This window comes from Aureobasidium subglaciale (genome assembly GCF_000721755.1).
Source record: "Aureobasidium subglaciale EXF-2481 unplaced genomic scaffold scaffold_1, whole genome shotgun sequence".
NCBI classification, from domain to species: Eukaryota; Fungi; Ascomycota; class Dothideomycetes; order Dothideales; family Saccotheciaceae; genus Aureobasidium; species Aureobasidium subglaciale.
In genome coordinates, this window is record NW_013566994.1 from 2,138 (window position 1) to 14,954 (window position 12,817).

The 12,817-nt window shown below is 51.2% G+C and overlaps 6 protein-coding genes across 6 annotated transcripts; 3 read left to right on the top strand and 3 right to left on the bottom strand.

The window, feature by feature from the left end:
* Positions 1-285: 285 nt before the first annotated feature.
* AUEXF2481DRAFT_61588 (uncharacterized protein) lies at positions 286-1,581 on the bottom strand (the record flags this gene model as incomplete). The annotated part of the gene is made up of 3 exons (XM_013492808.1): positions 286-654; positions 705-1,402; positions 1,452-1,581. The coding sequence occupies 3 exons, from the start codon at positions 1,579-1,581 to the stop codon at positions 286-288; spliced, it is 1,197 nt and encodes a 398-aa protein (XP_013348262.1).
* Positions 1,582-1,920: 339 nt separating this feature from the next.
* On the top strand, positions 1,921-2,370 carry AUEXF2481DRAFT_25211 (uncharacterized protein; the record flags this gene model as incomplete). The annotated part of the gene is made up of 1 exon (XM_013492513.1): positions 1,921-2,370. The coding sequence occupies one exon, from the start codon at positions 1,921-1,923 to the stop codon at positions 2,368-2,370; it is 450 nt and encodes a 149-aa protein (XP_013347967.1).
* Positions 2,371-3,509: 1,139 nt separating this feature from the next.
* AUEXF2481DRAFT_61487 (uncharacterized protein) lies at positions 3,510-5,480 on the bottom strand (the record flags this gene model as incomplete). The annotated part of the gene is made up of 5 exons (XM_013492801.1): positions 3,510-3,796; positions 3,849-4,127; positions 4,352-5,071; positions 5,142-5,228; positions 5,282-5,480. 5 exons carry the CDS (start codon positions 5,478-5,480, stop codon positions 3,510-3,512), a joined length of 1,572 nt encoding a protein of 523 aa, XP_013348255.1.
* Positions 5,481-6,316: 836 nt separating this feature from the next.
* Positions 6,317-9,640, bottom strand: AUEXF2481DRAFT_25213 (uncharacterized protein; the record flags this gene model as incomplete). Its single annotated transcript, XM_013492514.1, has 4 exons — positions 6,317-6,405; positions 6,458-9,406; positions 9,469-9,543; positions 9,604-9,640. 4 exons carry the CDS (start codon positions 9,638-9,640, stop codon positions 6,317-6,319), a joined length of 3,150 nt encoding a protein of 1,049 aa, XP_013347968.1.
* A 265-nt stretch (positions 9,641-9,905) lies between these two features.
* On the top strand, positions 9,906-10,658 carry AUEXF2481DRAFT_35195 (uncharacterized protein). Its single transcript, XM_013492630.1, has 4 exons — positions 9,906-10,054; positions 10,114-10,138; positions 10,189-10,277; positions 10,335-10,658. The coding sequence occupies exons 1-4, from the start codon at positions 10,043-10,045 to the stop codon at positions 10,476-10,478; spliced, it is 270 nt and encodes an 89-aa protein (XP_013348084.1). The 5' UTR covers positions 9,906-10,042; the 3' UTR covers positions 10,479-10,658.
* Positions 10,659-11,479: 821 nt separating this feature from the next.
* AUEXF2481DRAFT_816 (uncharacterized protein) lies at positions 11,480-12,534 on the top strand (the record flags this gene model as incomplete). The annotated part of the gene is made up of 3 exons (XM_013492352.1): positions 11,480-11,598; positions 11,656-12,306; positions 12,363-12,534. 3 exons carry the CDS (start codon positions 11,480-11,482, stop codon positions 12,532-12,534), a joined length of 942 nt encoding a protein of 313 aa, XP_013347806.1.
* Between the last annotated feature and the right edge of the window lie 283 nt (positions 12,535-12,817).

Sequence of the window (12,817 nt, forward strand, 5' to 3'; positions counted from 1 at the left end):
CTTCGAGAATCTTGTTACGAGACTCGGTCTCACCACAGCTACTTGCTCTAGATAAGCAGGGGGAGGATGGCTTACCTCGGCTTACCATTTGCTCATCACAGCAATAGCTATAGTCTCCACATTCAGGGGGAGACTTGAATATGCCTGCCTAGACATGTGGCTATAGCTTTGACTCTCTGTTTGTCAGTAGCTGTAGCAGTCCTTTGTTTGTAGGTAGATTATATAGAGTAGATAGCTCCCATAGCTCAGAGAATCAAGCACTCTGTTCCTCCTTATTAGTTGCAACTATGTGAAACCATATACTATGTTATAGAGCATTACAAAGGCGTATTGACCATTGGCGCGAGTCTGGACTGCAAGATCTGCTTCGGTGAAGGCACAGACGATGCCAAGAAGTACAGCCATCAAGACACCTCCAAGAATGAGAAGAGGACGTCTTCCCCAGTGATCGGCCAACCACCAGGTGGCAATGGTGGCAGCTGTGTATGGAAGAGCATTGGCAGCGGTGTATAAGAGGGACTTGCGCTCGCCGAAGCCTGCGTCGGAGAGCGTGGAAGGGAGGTAGAACGAGATTATGTTGATACCGTTCAGCTGAGCAAACATTTGCACAGTGATACCAACGATGGTTCGCTTTCTGTAGGTCGTGAGCATCTCCTATGTTTTCGGTCAGAAAGGTTCTTTAGAGCATAGTTAGAAAAACTTACACCCCAGCCTGCTTGTCCGAGGCTGGCCTCGTAGCGCACAGCTTCCTGGATCTCGAGGAAGACATGCTGAACATGTTCAGCCTCGATATCACCGTTACTGTGAAGATCCGCAACAGTCTGCAGACTCTCTTTCATGAAACCATTCTTGGCGAGCCATCTCGGGGTCTCGGGCAAGAAGAACGACATGACGAATAGGATGAACGACAAGATGATCTGGATGATGAAAGGACCCTGCCAACTCATGTCGCTTGGAAGTAGGAAGTTGAAGCCATAGTCGACCCAGCAGGAAAGCATGTAGCCAGCAATGAGGAAGGTATACTCGATACCGACCATCAAGCCACGAGCATGGGGAGCAGCAATTTCTGTCTGGATGATAGGAACAGTCATGGAGAGGAAGCCAACTCCCAGTCCTTGAATGGACCTGCCAGCGACGAAAGTTGAGAAGCCTCCAGCGAACATCTGTATAAAGGCTGAGAAGAAGTAGATGAAGGCTCCGATGCGGACACACTTTTTACGGCCGATCACATCTCCAAGCCACCCAGCAAGCAGCGCGCCCAGTGCAGCAGTGAGTTGTAGACAAGAGACAGATATGCCGGTGATGGAAGGATTGACACCGCTGGTTGTGCCGTCAGCTCCACCGTAGTTCTTGTAGAAGCGAGCGACGAAGACGGGATTGACGAGTAGACCAGACATGATACCTGTTGTTGTCAGTATCGCTGTAGATGCGGGAGAAGCATTGGTGCTAACCAGAATTGTATCCAAAGAGTGCATCTCCAAGACTACCAAACCCGCAGGTCGCGTACAAGAGGGCGGCCCCCTTGACGGGGTATCTCGCATTGACCGTCTTAGGCTTCAGCTTCTGCTCGAGCCAGCCCATGGGCTGCTCAGCAGCAACGCCTTCTTGCAGGACGATTGCATTGTGATCGGTTGACGGCTTGTTGGCCATTGTAGGTAGAGGTCAGAGGATGGTCTGGTAAGATGAGGACTGGGGTCTCCGTCTGGGGAATGATGGAGAAGTTGGGGATGGTACGGATGGAGGAGATGTTGCTCCTTTTGAAGGGTTGTGGCCATCGTCAATGTCCCCGGTGGTATAACAGTAGTTGACATATAGGGCTCCCCAATTCTCCACGTATCCCCGCTTTTCCTGTGATCGCCACGCCATGGTGACTGCTATAGAGACCATGCGTCCGGTAGTATGTGCCGACGGACATGCAAGATGGTCAGGGCGGCTTCCGACGGCTTCACCATCGGTTCCGGCGGAATTCAGGGCAGCAAACCAAAGATGATCAAACACGTAGGAAAATCCGAGACAGGAGATGTACAATCCAAAAACCTCTATCCTTCCACTCGCTCGGCGTCAGATGTACTGTACTGGCCTCTCGATGAGATGCAGCATGATCAGGCATGGCACGCCATATTATCTGGGCAGTTGACTGCTAAGCTAGGGATTAGTACCATCACCTGTGCACAGGTCCTCAACACAACAACGAGATCTCTCTACAACAGGGGAACTGCTGGTATCGTCTTTATGGTTTCCCAAGGTCATGCCGGTTGTCTATCGGCAACGAGACATCCAGCAGTCAGTGCTGATTACGGAGAGACCAGACGCTCGGTGTCAGACAGGACATTGCGAAGAGCTCCGTGTAGCGCTTCCACGAGCATTTGAACTCTAGCGACAGACGCTGCAAAGACGGAGGCGACATGAGACCATCAAAACGCGTCCTGATTCGAGAGAACCAAGTGAGACGTCACAATTGAAGCCTTCACGTCTGCCAAGCAATTCAAACTTTACGATATGAACTTCACAGATTGGCATTCACGATACGTGCGTGTATGCGGCATCCTGACCATGTACATGATCGAGCCTGATCACGAGTGTCGTCTAGAGGCTCAACTCAAAACCTATGTTCCACGCACGCTAGTCGCGAAGTCACATAATGTTCGTATCTCTTTTGGAGATGGCACTTCCGGCGGATGCGGTCCAAGCGTCTCAATCACGAGCCCGACGGATCGATAGGCATAACACGGCAATTGGATATGGGATGGGAAGTTGAATCTCGCGACTACGTACCGTAATTGCTCTTCTGGATGCCAGTTTCCTCGGATCTGTACTCGACACAGGTCTTCACAGAACGGCCATGCAGGGTTGTTTTGCTCAGCATCAGCGTTACTACATCGAATTCTAATCCTCTCAAATATGGTGCTGAAGAATGAGCATCATATAACACAACTCCCCTTTCGCCTTTAGTGAAGAGTACCATGCAAATATCTAGCTTTGTAGCATCCCTTATAGCCACGAGAGTAGATGAAGTAAAACGGGGGCTTACGCAAAGAAAAGATCGCGTTGTCTGGATGCTATGGGGACCACCCTGACCCCTGTGTCTAGGTGACGGCAACCATCACCACGTTGCGTGAATTCCTCGGCTCTCATGATTTGAGTCTCACAAGAGGCAGGAGAGAACCTGGCATAGTCTTGTGCGCAACTCGTAGCCATATTCGGTATTAGTCAAGAAATTCAGTCTCTGAACTGAGCTGACACGCACCGATTAATTGATTTGCCCTGCCCAGCAGACATTCCCCCTGCTTTCGAATGAAACTCCAGATGGACCAGGCATAATGCTACATATAAAGCCAAGAACGATTTGGTGTCACATGGGATGTGGGAGACGAAGATAAGAGACGCAGTGGTTTGACTCAGAGCATTCTGCAGATCATGGATTAGGCGTAGAGAGAAATATAAATCAGCGGTAGAACAAAAGCACTGGAGCGGGCCCGGTAGCAAACATGACTGTCAAGACCGAGCTTTCACATACTCTGCCTGTTGAGCATCCTGATGGGCAATAATGCGGTGGTGACGACACAGCCTAAAGTAATGCCACCGGCAAGATACAGAACTTTGGCATAGTCGTCCGCAGTCGGCTCCGTGGTCGATGGCAAGAGATTCTGAGCAATCTGAGGAGCAACAATACCGAAGAGGCGACCCCAGAATGCCGCGATACCGCACGCAGTGCCTCTGATAGGCGCCGGGAATTGCTCGGGGGTCCAGCCATAGAGTACGGCGTTGAACATGCTCTGGAAGAAGTATTCCATGACTGCGTGTGAGTTAGCATTGACACGCGCTGCGAATCGTAACGATGTAAATACCATTGAGTCCTATGTTTGAAGCTTCGCTGTTGGCCGCGCTGAAGAGGAAGATACTGACACCCATGAGTGCAGACGATATCACCATTGTCCATTTGCGTCCGAAAGCCGGAAATTTGTACATCGCGCCACCTAAAAGAACACCAACAATACCAGGTAGATAGATGTAGACGTAAGAGCGGTACGTGTACTTCAGGCCACGGCTGATCTCGACATTCTTTGCGGCGATGATTCTAGGAAGGTATCCTCCTGCTAGAGTGAAGCCCCAGAAGTCCATGATATCTGGTGTAAATCGTATCAGCAAAGGTCAATGATGTCTCTCGTCTGCGAAACAATGTTACCCCGTGGCAATCTCAAGGCAAGGTAAAACCTGACGTGATATCAACAAGACACATCTTTCCATCGACGTCCTGTACCAGACTTGCCGATATGAGATATAGTTGTGCCTTGCTACAGGATTGGAATGACGGATCTTAGCACACAGGGAGATGAAGGAGGCGACTTACAAGTAAGCCAAACGAGAATAGTCAGATAGGACATCCATCTCGTGGCGAAGAGCATACGATAACGTTTGAATTCAAGCTTGACCTTGCCGAGAATCGACAGATGTTTCTGCTGATCACCAGAGCCGAGCATACCAGCGGTACTGTGGACGCCAGGCTCAACGCGAAGCGTAAAAAAGTCATCCAAGGTAAGTGCAGACTCGCGCTTGTTGTATTTTGCAATGTGTTGCAGCACTTGAACAGCCTTCTCATCCTGGCCTCTGTAAACCAAGAACTTGGGCGATTCCTGGAATCTGAAGACGACGAAGCGTAGGAAGAATATGAAGAGTGTGATGGCACCCAGGGTGAACATGAGGTATCGCCAACCCATATTGCTTTCTCTTGTACAACAAGGTGTCCCGGCCGGTACGTTCTTGCATGAAGGCGCAGGATTAGGCTCAACGAAGTTCGGCGAACAGCTGTACGAAGGAATAAAGCCATATGCAATCACGCTGCAGATGACGACACCAATGGGTTGGAATAGTGAGAGCAGGACGAGTAGGAAGCGGCGATTCTGAGGGAGAAACTCCAGGCAGATAGTCGTATCGATAGGAATGTTGCCTCCAATTCCGAAACCACAAAAGGCTGTGACGACGAGGAACGATGTGTAGCTATCACAGCCACCCAAGCCGAGACCGAAGGAAGCAGATATTAGACAGGTCAAGTTGAATGCCCACTGACGGCCTGTATAAGAATCAGAATGCATGTTCACATAGCAGAGTGCTAGGCTTGTCTCAATGGCCAGAGTACCAACCAATGATGTCGACTAGAACGCCCCAGGTGAAGGCTCCAGCGGTCAATCCTGCAGAGAAGGCAGTAGAGATATTTCCAGATTGGCTGGCTAGGATAAAACTGTCAGTTCCAATATTCCTCGTCACCCTTGAGGAAGCGTACCAGGGAAACCCAACTCTTGCTCCAGTGGACCCAACACAAGACCGAATGCTTGCGCCCAGAGCAAATCGATAAAGTAGCCGAATCCGCAAAGAAGCCAGATGCTCCATTGGTAGCGACCCATGCCATTCGAGTCCATCTCTCGGTTGATTAATATGCATTTTTGTTCGTATAGCGAAAGTCCTTTGAGCTCGTCGTCCATGAGCGAAGGTGACGGCGATGGTGCCAGGTCGTGGTCATTGTTATCGCTCTTTAGGGACGCCATCGTGTCCCAGGTGGCAGGATTATGAGATTGGGTCGCAGGTCAAGTCAAGTCGCAAGTCAAGTGGGTTGAATGATCAGAAGTGAAACTCGAGTGAAGGAAGGAGCGACCGCAATTCCTTTTGTCTTACCGTCAACGGAAGATTTTGGTGCGCTGGTCCAAGGAATCTTGTTGTGTGCAAACGATGTCATTCGCTTCCACACATTACACTGCCGGTTGCTTCAGTATCGCTACGTCGATGGGATTGTTAGATCTGCGCGATAATATCGCACTACACGTCTTGATGTACAGTGAATGTTGGACAATGTGTTATCGCTGTCGCGGGTGTCAGGAGCAAAAGGTGGCAGATACCTAAGCATTCGTGACGTCGACATTGTTGATCGGATCGTCGCTCGGACGACTTGACCAGTCCTCCCCACAATCGACCTCAGCTGTGATTGGCGTCATGGACCTAACTTTATCCATCATGTAGATCTTTCAATCCACTTCCCTGCTTGACGCAACGCTTGTTGACCTCGTACACGGCATACTCGATCTAGCAGAGAATCACATGTGAGCGTTAGTTGGGGAGCAAAGGTATAGATACATAAACCCTCTACACGGTTGGTGTGGACATAGATGGACATTCCTATCATCAGGCTCGATCCGTCAATATGTCTAGGCATGCTGCATGATTCATTCGCTTCTATCGCCGAAACCCGCGTCTGCCATTGCACAATCGTTATGACCTGAGAAACGACTGGCGCCAAAGTGAGTAGATACAAGACGTCTTCTGCTCATATCTCCATAGCATCACTGGCGCCATCCAGGACACCTAGGAGACGCGCGTATGGTACAGTGATACGCTGGAGGTCGCGATGCTTGCCTACGTTATATCAGTAAACGTGAACTCTCAGCGCACACAAAGATGAACTTACCAAGGATGAGAACTACCTCCTTGAGCAACTCTTGCCGAGGCCAGCCAACGAGATCGCCTTCTTCGGCCATCCAGCCTTGTCCCTTCTCCTCGTCTGGCTTTTCCTTTTCCTCTTCATCTTCGAAAACGCTGCCCATAAGTGATCGTAGCAATTCCTCGACCTTAGCCTTAGAACCTTCTGCGCCAATGCGCTTAGCGTACATGAGGAGATACAGATGGAACTCTTCACGTGCACCCAACGTCATGGCGGCTGCGACACGATTCTCGAGATGCGCGACGCTTACGGCGCTCTCAAATCCTTCGTATCCTTCAGCCACAAGGAGTGTCTTGACTAGTCGTTGCAAGAAGTATGCTCGGCCACGCATTAATGACTGGGTTGTGGTGTTGCGTTCGAGTAAAGGGACGATGCCCGCCGAGAGATTCTCCGGCTTGAGGTCTTCGTCAACAGTGGAGCTGCCATTTGTGCCCTTGGAAGTGGGTTGCACAGTAGAGATGGATGTATCTGCCGTGTTCCAGTACTGACTACCCACTGCCCACCAAGGCTCCGACAGACGTTGCCAGATATACATAGCCTGCGAGTAGGTATAGCCATCTCCGTTGGACAAACCTACGATGATGCGGCCCTGTGAGTTAAGGCGAGCAAACATGACAGCGGGTCCATTGGTAGTGTGGCCTTGCTGGACTGTAGCAGCAATGTCAAGTACAGGTGCGAGAGATACTGGTGGATGTGGCGATGACATGGACTTGATGTTCCAGACATAACACATTCCTACCGCATTCACGCACAGAAGCCACCATCCCCGACAATCCATGATAACAGGCTGTGCATCAAGGATGAGAGCATTGATCAATCTGCGACCCGCTGGAGTCCAGATGTGGACCGACCCGTCTTCACAAGCCGCAGCCCAGAAGTTGTGGTTTCCGGTCACTAGCAATACTGCTCGTGGTAGATAATCTTGCCAAATGGATTGCCCTCTTCGAGAGACTGTGAGGCGCGTCGGATCGCGATCTTGGACTCTACCCGTACGTGCGGGACCCGAAGCATTCCGTGCTTCGAACACAATTGACGATTCGTCACCAGTGTCCGTCTGCTGTCCTTCTGTTTCCTGATTGCCGTTCGCATCGAGAGGGCGGACTATGGTCGTTCGGACTAGAGGCACTGCTAATCTCACCTGACTTGTGGTCAAACTGGGATTCACAATCGCGGGTCTAAGAGGTTCAGCAGTTTCAGTGATACTTTTCCCTGCGGCGCTCGGGGGCACGAGACCGACGGCTGTGTTAATGACCACAGGTGAGGCTCCAGACTGTTGGATAGATGCAATGCGCTTCTCGGCACGATGATCATCATCCCCTTCGATCTCGGCGAATTTACGTTTATTGCCAAGCAGAAGCGAAGCAAGTCCTCCCCTTGGTAGACCATCGAATGGCTTTGATAGATCCAATGTGGTCTGGGGCGCATCGTTGCGGCTAGCTTGCGAGACGCTAGACATGAGTTGTGGCTTTGGCAGCGAAGATTCCCCGACGCCAGAAGAAGAAGAAACGAGCAAGGGCGCAATGCGCTTCTTTCCGTCTTTCGTGATAGTCACGCGCTGCTTGAGTTTGTCGATCTTAGCGACCTGCGGATCCGGTGGAGGCATTGGCTCCTTGGGTTCAGCAGTCTCTGTGCTGCCGTTTGTTGTGCTCTCCTTGGATGTGCCGTTGGTAGAGGCCGGGGCAGATTTGTCCGAGGAGCCGTTAAGGGAGGGAACAGCAACAGTGCCATCACCCATCAATTCACCCATACGTCCCTGAACGCCCTTGAGCTCTCCTGCTTTACTGTTTTCTTCCAGCCTCAGCGCATCCGGACCTTCGACAACACCGACTCTTCTACCAGCGCCAAAACGTGCCAAAGCCTTGTCGTTGTTCACCACCGGAGCCGGGTATCCCAGTTCTCCAGGGGAAAAGACGCAGCAGGCAATGGTTCCGTCCAAACTAGTGAAGTAGACAGTCTCTCCATCGGGCGACCAGGCAAGATCCGAGATGGGTTTGGCAGCCAGCTCCTGGGTGACGACAAAAGGACGAGGCGAATTTGTGTTCCACACGCTAAGAGTTTTGTCCTGACCAGCACAGGCAACGACCGTCACAGCACCAGCAGCAAAGTTTTCCTGAGCGGTGATGTCGCTGGCTGGTGGAGGTGGCTCAGGACAGAAGAGGCGAGGAGAGAAAGCACACACTTCGACGGGACCCTCATGGCCGATCAAGTTGACCTCGCTTTCCCAGCTACCACGAGTCACGATGGCAACAGAGCTGACAGGACCGTTGACGGCGTTGGCGGCGGCGATGTGAGCGCCGTCAGGAGACCAGGAACATCTACGGAAGTATGTCGTGAGGGGGGAGGTGGTGAAGGGGACTGAGACGGTGGCTTCGAGAACGAAGTTGTTGACCTGATCGTAGGTCGTGGCGTTCGGAGGAGGGGAGCTGAAGCGGAAGATGCGTATTGTGCGGTCGTCGCTAGCGGTAGCGAAGTATTTGTTTGCGGGATCGAAGGTGATGCCCTTGACGTGACTCTGGTGTTGTGACAAGGTCTTGAGCTTCTCGAACGTGTGGCCGGACCAGACGACGACTTTTGAATCAAGACCGACCGAGACGAGGATGGAGGAATCGGCCGACCAGCCCAGGTCCTGGACATCGTTGTCGTGACCGATCAGACGGCGGAAGATGCGCCAGTTCTCGACGGGGGGAGTCTCGTTTGAGCCGAAAGTTGTGTGAGTCGGAGGGTTGGGATCGAGGTTGTAGATGCACACAATCTTGTCGTCGGCGCCCGAGGCCAGGTATTTGCCGTTTCCAGAGAAGCGCACAGAGTGTATCGTGCCCGAGTGGTAGCTCATAGCCGCCAGCTGTTTGGGCTTGTCGTAGTCTGCTTTTGCGCCATTGCGGATCGCATCAGTCGACCAGATGCGCACATGTCCGTCTGCAGGGTGTCGAGTCTTAGCATCACCGCTCTCCTTTCAATCTCGTCGTGTCCAAACGCACCTCCTCCTGCCGTTACCAGGCGACTTCCGTCTGGCGAGACGTGGCAGCTGTAAACTTCATAGTCTTTCTTGTCACCTAAACATCATCTCATCAGCTATGGCCCTGGGATCCCGTCTGACAGCAACTGCGACTGACCTCCATGCGTCAACCAGAGCGGTTTTGTAAAGCGCATTGCGACTGTTTACCGAAGGTGCATGCTCCTCTTTGCGAGCGCTGCGATGAAGGTTCCTAGACAGTCGTGTACATGCAATACGAGACTATGCAATAGAACGCAACACGATACGATGCGTCTGGTCAAGTAGCGCAGAATGAGATAGAAGGGTGTTGCATGCGTGTGTTGTGGAAAGACAACATTGGATTATTCACATGCTCCATCAACCTCCATTCATAGTAAGCTTGGCACAACTGCCAGTAGCGACCCTGTCCTTTCCAGAGCTCCATGCCGTTCCACCATCATGATGCCATCGGTTCACCTTTTTCGAGCATTGCTTTTGTCCTCCAGCTTGATTTAGAGTTACACCTCCAAGATCACCACCGTCTGTAGATGCGAAAGTTCAGTTCAATCCCTCACACAATGTCTCAACGGGTAAGTAGAATCCCCGTGCCGTCGTACACAGAACAAGGCTGACCGAATATACGTCACAGATCAGCTTCAAGGTCGAGGGTGAAGGTATCTACAATTAACCACACTTGACATCCACAATACTGATCTTATTCTAGTTCAGGGTGTCAACTTCAGGAGCTTTACTGTGAAGCAGGCCAAGTCTCTGGGAATTAGTGGCCATGTCAAAAATGTTTCTGACGGCAGCGTATGTTACGAGTGACATGTACCTAAGCACGTCAGCAATGCTGATGTCTATATTCAGGTCACTGGTGAGGCTCAGGGCGACAGCAGTGCCTTGAACAAGTTCCAGCAGCACTTGAACAGAGGTCCTCCTGCCGCTAGTGTCACGAAGCTCGACGTCAATGACATCAAAACTAAGGAAGGCGAGAGCGATTTCACCCAATGATTGCTTGATATACATTTCACACGACACGACTATAACGAAGCGGTTGAAGCGCGACCCGGCAAACAAACAGAGGTTGACAGATATGAACCAAAATAGATAGCTGAGAGGCATGTCCCGGTTTCCACCGTCCATCATTATCATCGTGACATTTGTAGCATTGCACGACCGTAATCGCAGACGCGTTGATTAGACTTGTGATTACCGTACGCTTTTCAGGATGCTCGGATTGGACGCTGTACTCTCGTTGAGATCACTGTGTCAGACGATTTCCTCGGATTTCGTGTAGCCAGTGAGCATGTTTCGTCTCGCCGCCTCACAATCGCCGAATCATCTCCATTGTCTACAACTTGGACAATGTCGCCGTCATTGTGAAAAACTCATCCTTTGATTCGACCGAGTGGAAGCCGTGGTCTATGACTGTTGTTTCTTTGCCGCTGTTTGAGGAGTGGTCATCTGCCTTTCAGAAATGCTCAACTTTCCGGTTGCTTCTCGTGCCTCCAAATCCCGGACCGGCGTCCAACGAGGCTGGAACCTTTGTCGCATCACAGACACCGACTTGTTGTCGTTGACCATGCTCGACGTGGTAACGTCCGGACGTCTTTTGACTTGGCCTCGCCGGTCAGAGTCGGAGTGTCCAACGTTGGCTCGGAAGGATTATTGGGAGCTGAGCGAATGTTCCGCCGACGGCGATTCACATCCCCGCATGCGGACAGTGCTTACCACCTGCTCGCGATGTATATAAGTGAAAACATAACTTGCCACTGTAGGACGTCCAAATCACACACGGATCATTGAATCATTACACAAATTCCTGCATCTCACCCGGAACATTACAACATCACCTCACTGTACTCAAATCACTACACGACTATCTTCATTCTTTCAAACCCCCATCCACATCAACAATGTATCGAACAAGAACTTTGACAACACCAAGAGGTGTATGTATCTGCGCCAGAGCAGTCGCCAACGCAGGAGAAACTAGGGCTACAGTACTCGTCATGGGCTACGTACAACCAAGAAAGTTCAGCACAACACCATCTCGAGCACTGAAGCAATTCTTCCCGGCGCCAGATGCTCCCAGCATTCGAACTACCGAAGCAGCATGGCCACATCCAATGTGAGCATACGCAGTCCCGATCCACTCGAAGATCAAGCACTAATGTTATACCTTTAGCTATACGAAAGAGCAAATGGACTCAGTTGTAATCGCACACAGAGAAGCCAAAACATGGTCGGACTGGACAGCCCTCGCCGCAATCCGCACAATGCGCTGGGGACTGGATCTTGCTACTGGTTATAAGCACGACAAAGCAGTTGCCAGCGGTCAGAAAAGCTCCAAGAACGCCAACCAAAAGCATGTCATGACGGCAAGAAAATACATGATACGAAATGTGTTCCTAGAGTCGGTGGCGGGTGTTCCTGGAATGGTTGCTGGTATGCTACGACACCTGCATTCGATGCGCCGTATGAAGAGAGATAACGGCTGGATCGAGACTCTACTCGAAGAGTCATACAATGAGCGTATGCACCTGCTCACCTTCCTCAAGATGGCAGAACCAGGACCGTTCATGAAGTTCATGGTGCTTGCAGCTCAAGGAGTCTTCTTCAATGCCATGTTTGTGGCCTATCTGGTTTCTCCTCGCACAGCGCATCGATTCGTCGGATATCTTGAAGAGGAGGCTGTGATAACGTACACGCGCGAAATTGCAGACCTGGACGCTGGAAGACTTCCAGAGTGGGAGAACCTGGCAGCACCAGATATTGCCATCAAGTACTGGCATATGCCCGAGGGCCACCGTACCATGCGGGACTTGTTACTGTACATGTAAGTTTGACCAATTTCAAGCAAGCGACCTACTGAGACTAACAACAACACCGCAGTCGCGCTGATGAGTCGAAGCACCGTGAGGTGAATCACACATTAGGCAATCTACATCAAAAGGATGATCCCAATCCATTCGTGTCCGAGTACAAGGACAAGTCTATTCCTCACCCAGGAAAGGGGCTGCATCACCCAAAGCCGACGGGATGGGAGAGGAGCGAAGTCATCTAGAGCGGACGCACGAAGAAAGTAGACAGGTGGGAGAAGAGTTGGAGGAAGAAGAAGAAGGCGAGCGACAAGACATCTCTACTCTGGACGATAGAAGTAAAATACAGGGAGTGGTTGGTTCATGACAGGCGTTCGGGGCTTGAGACAGGTGGGGCGTTTGAGCGACCGGGACGGACCATTTTTAGAGCGATTGGCGGCGCTGAGCGCTCCACAGATTGGCATGGGTCAGACAGCCTAAGTTAGCACTTTGTTCTTGTCAACAACATGACGCAGATTTGAGATGGTC

What these genes read in the sequence shown, in the direction of transcription:
- AUEXF2481DRAFT_35195 (XM_013492630.1), top strand. An exon ending in CTTCAAGGTCGAGGGTGAAG is followed by an intron (nt 10,139 to 10,188) that starts GTATCTACAATT and finishes ATCTTATTCTAG; the next exon opens with TTCAGGGTGTCAACTTCAGG. An exon ending in AAAATGTTTCTGACGGCAGC is followed by an intron (nt 10,278 to 10,334) that starts GTATGTTACGAG and finishes GTCTATATTCAG; the next exon opens with GTCACTGGTGAGGCTCAGGG.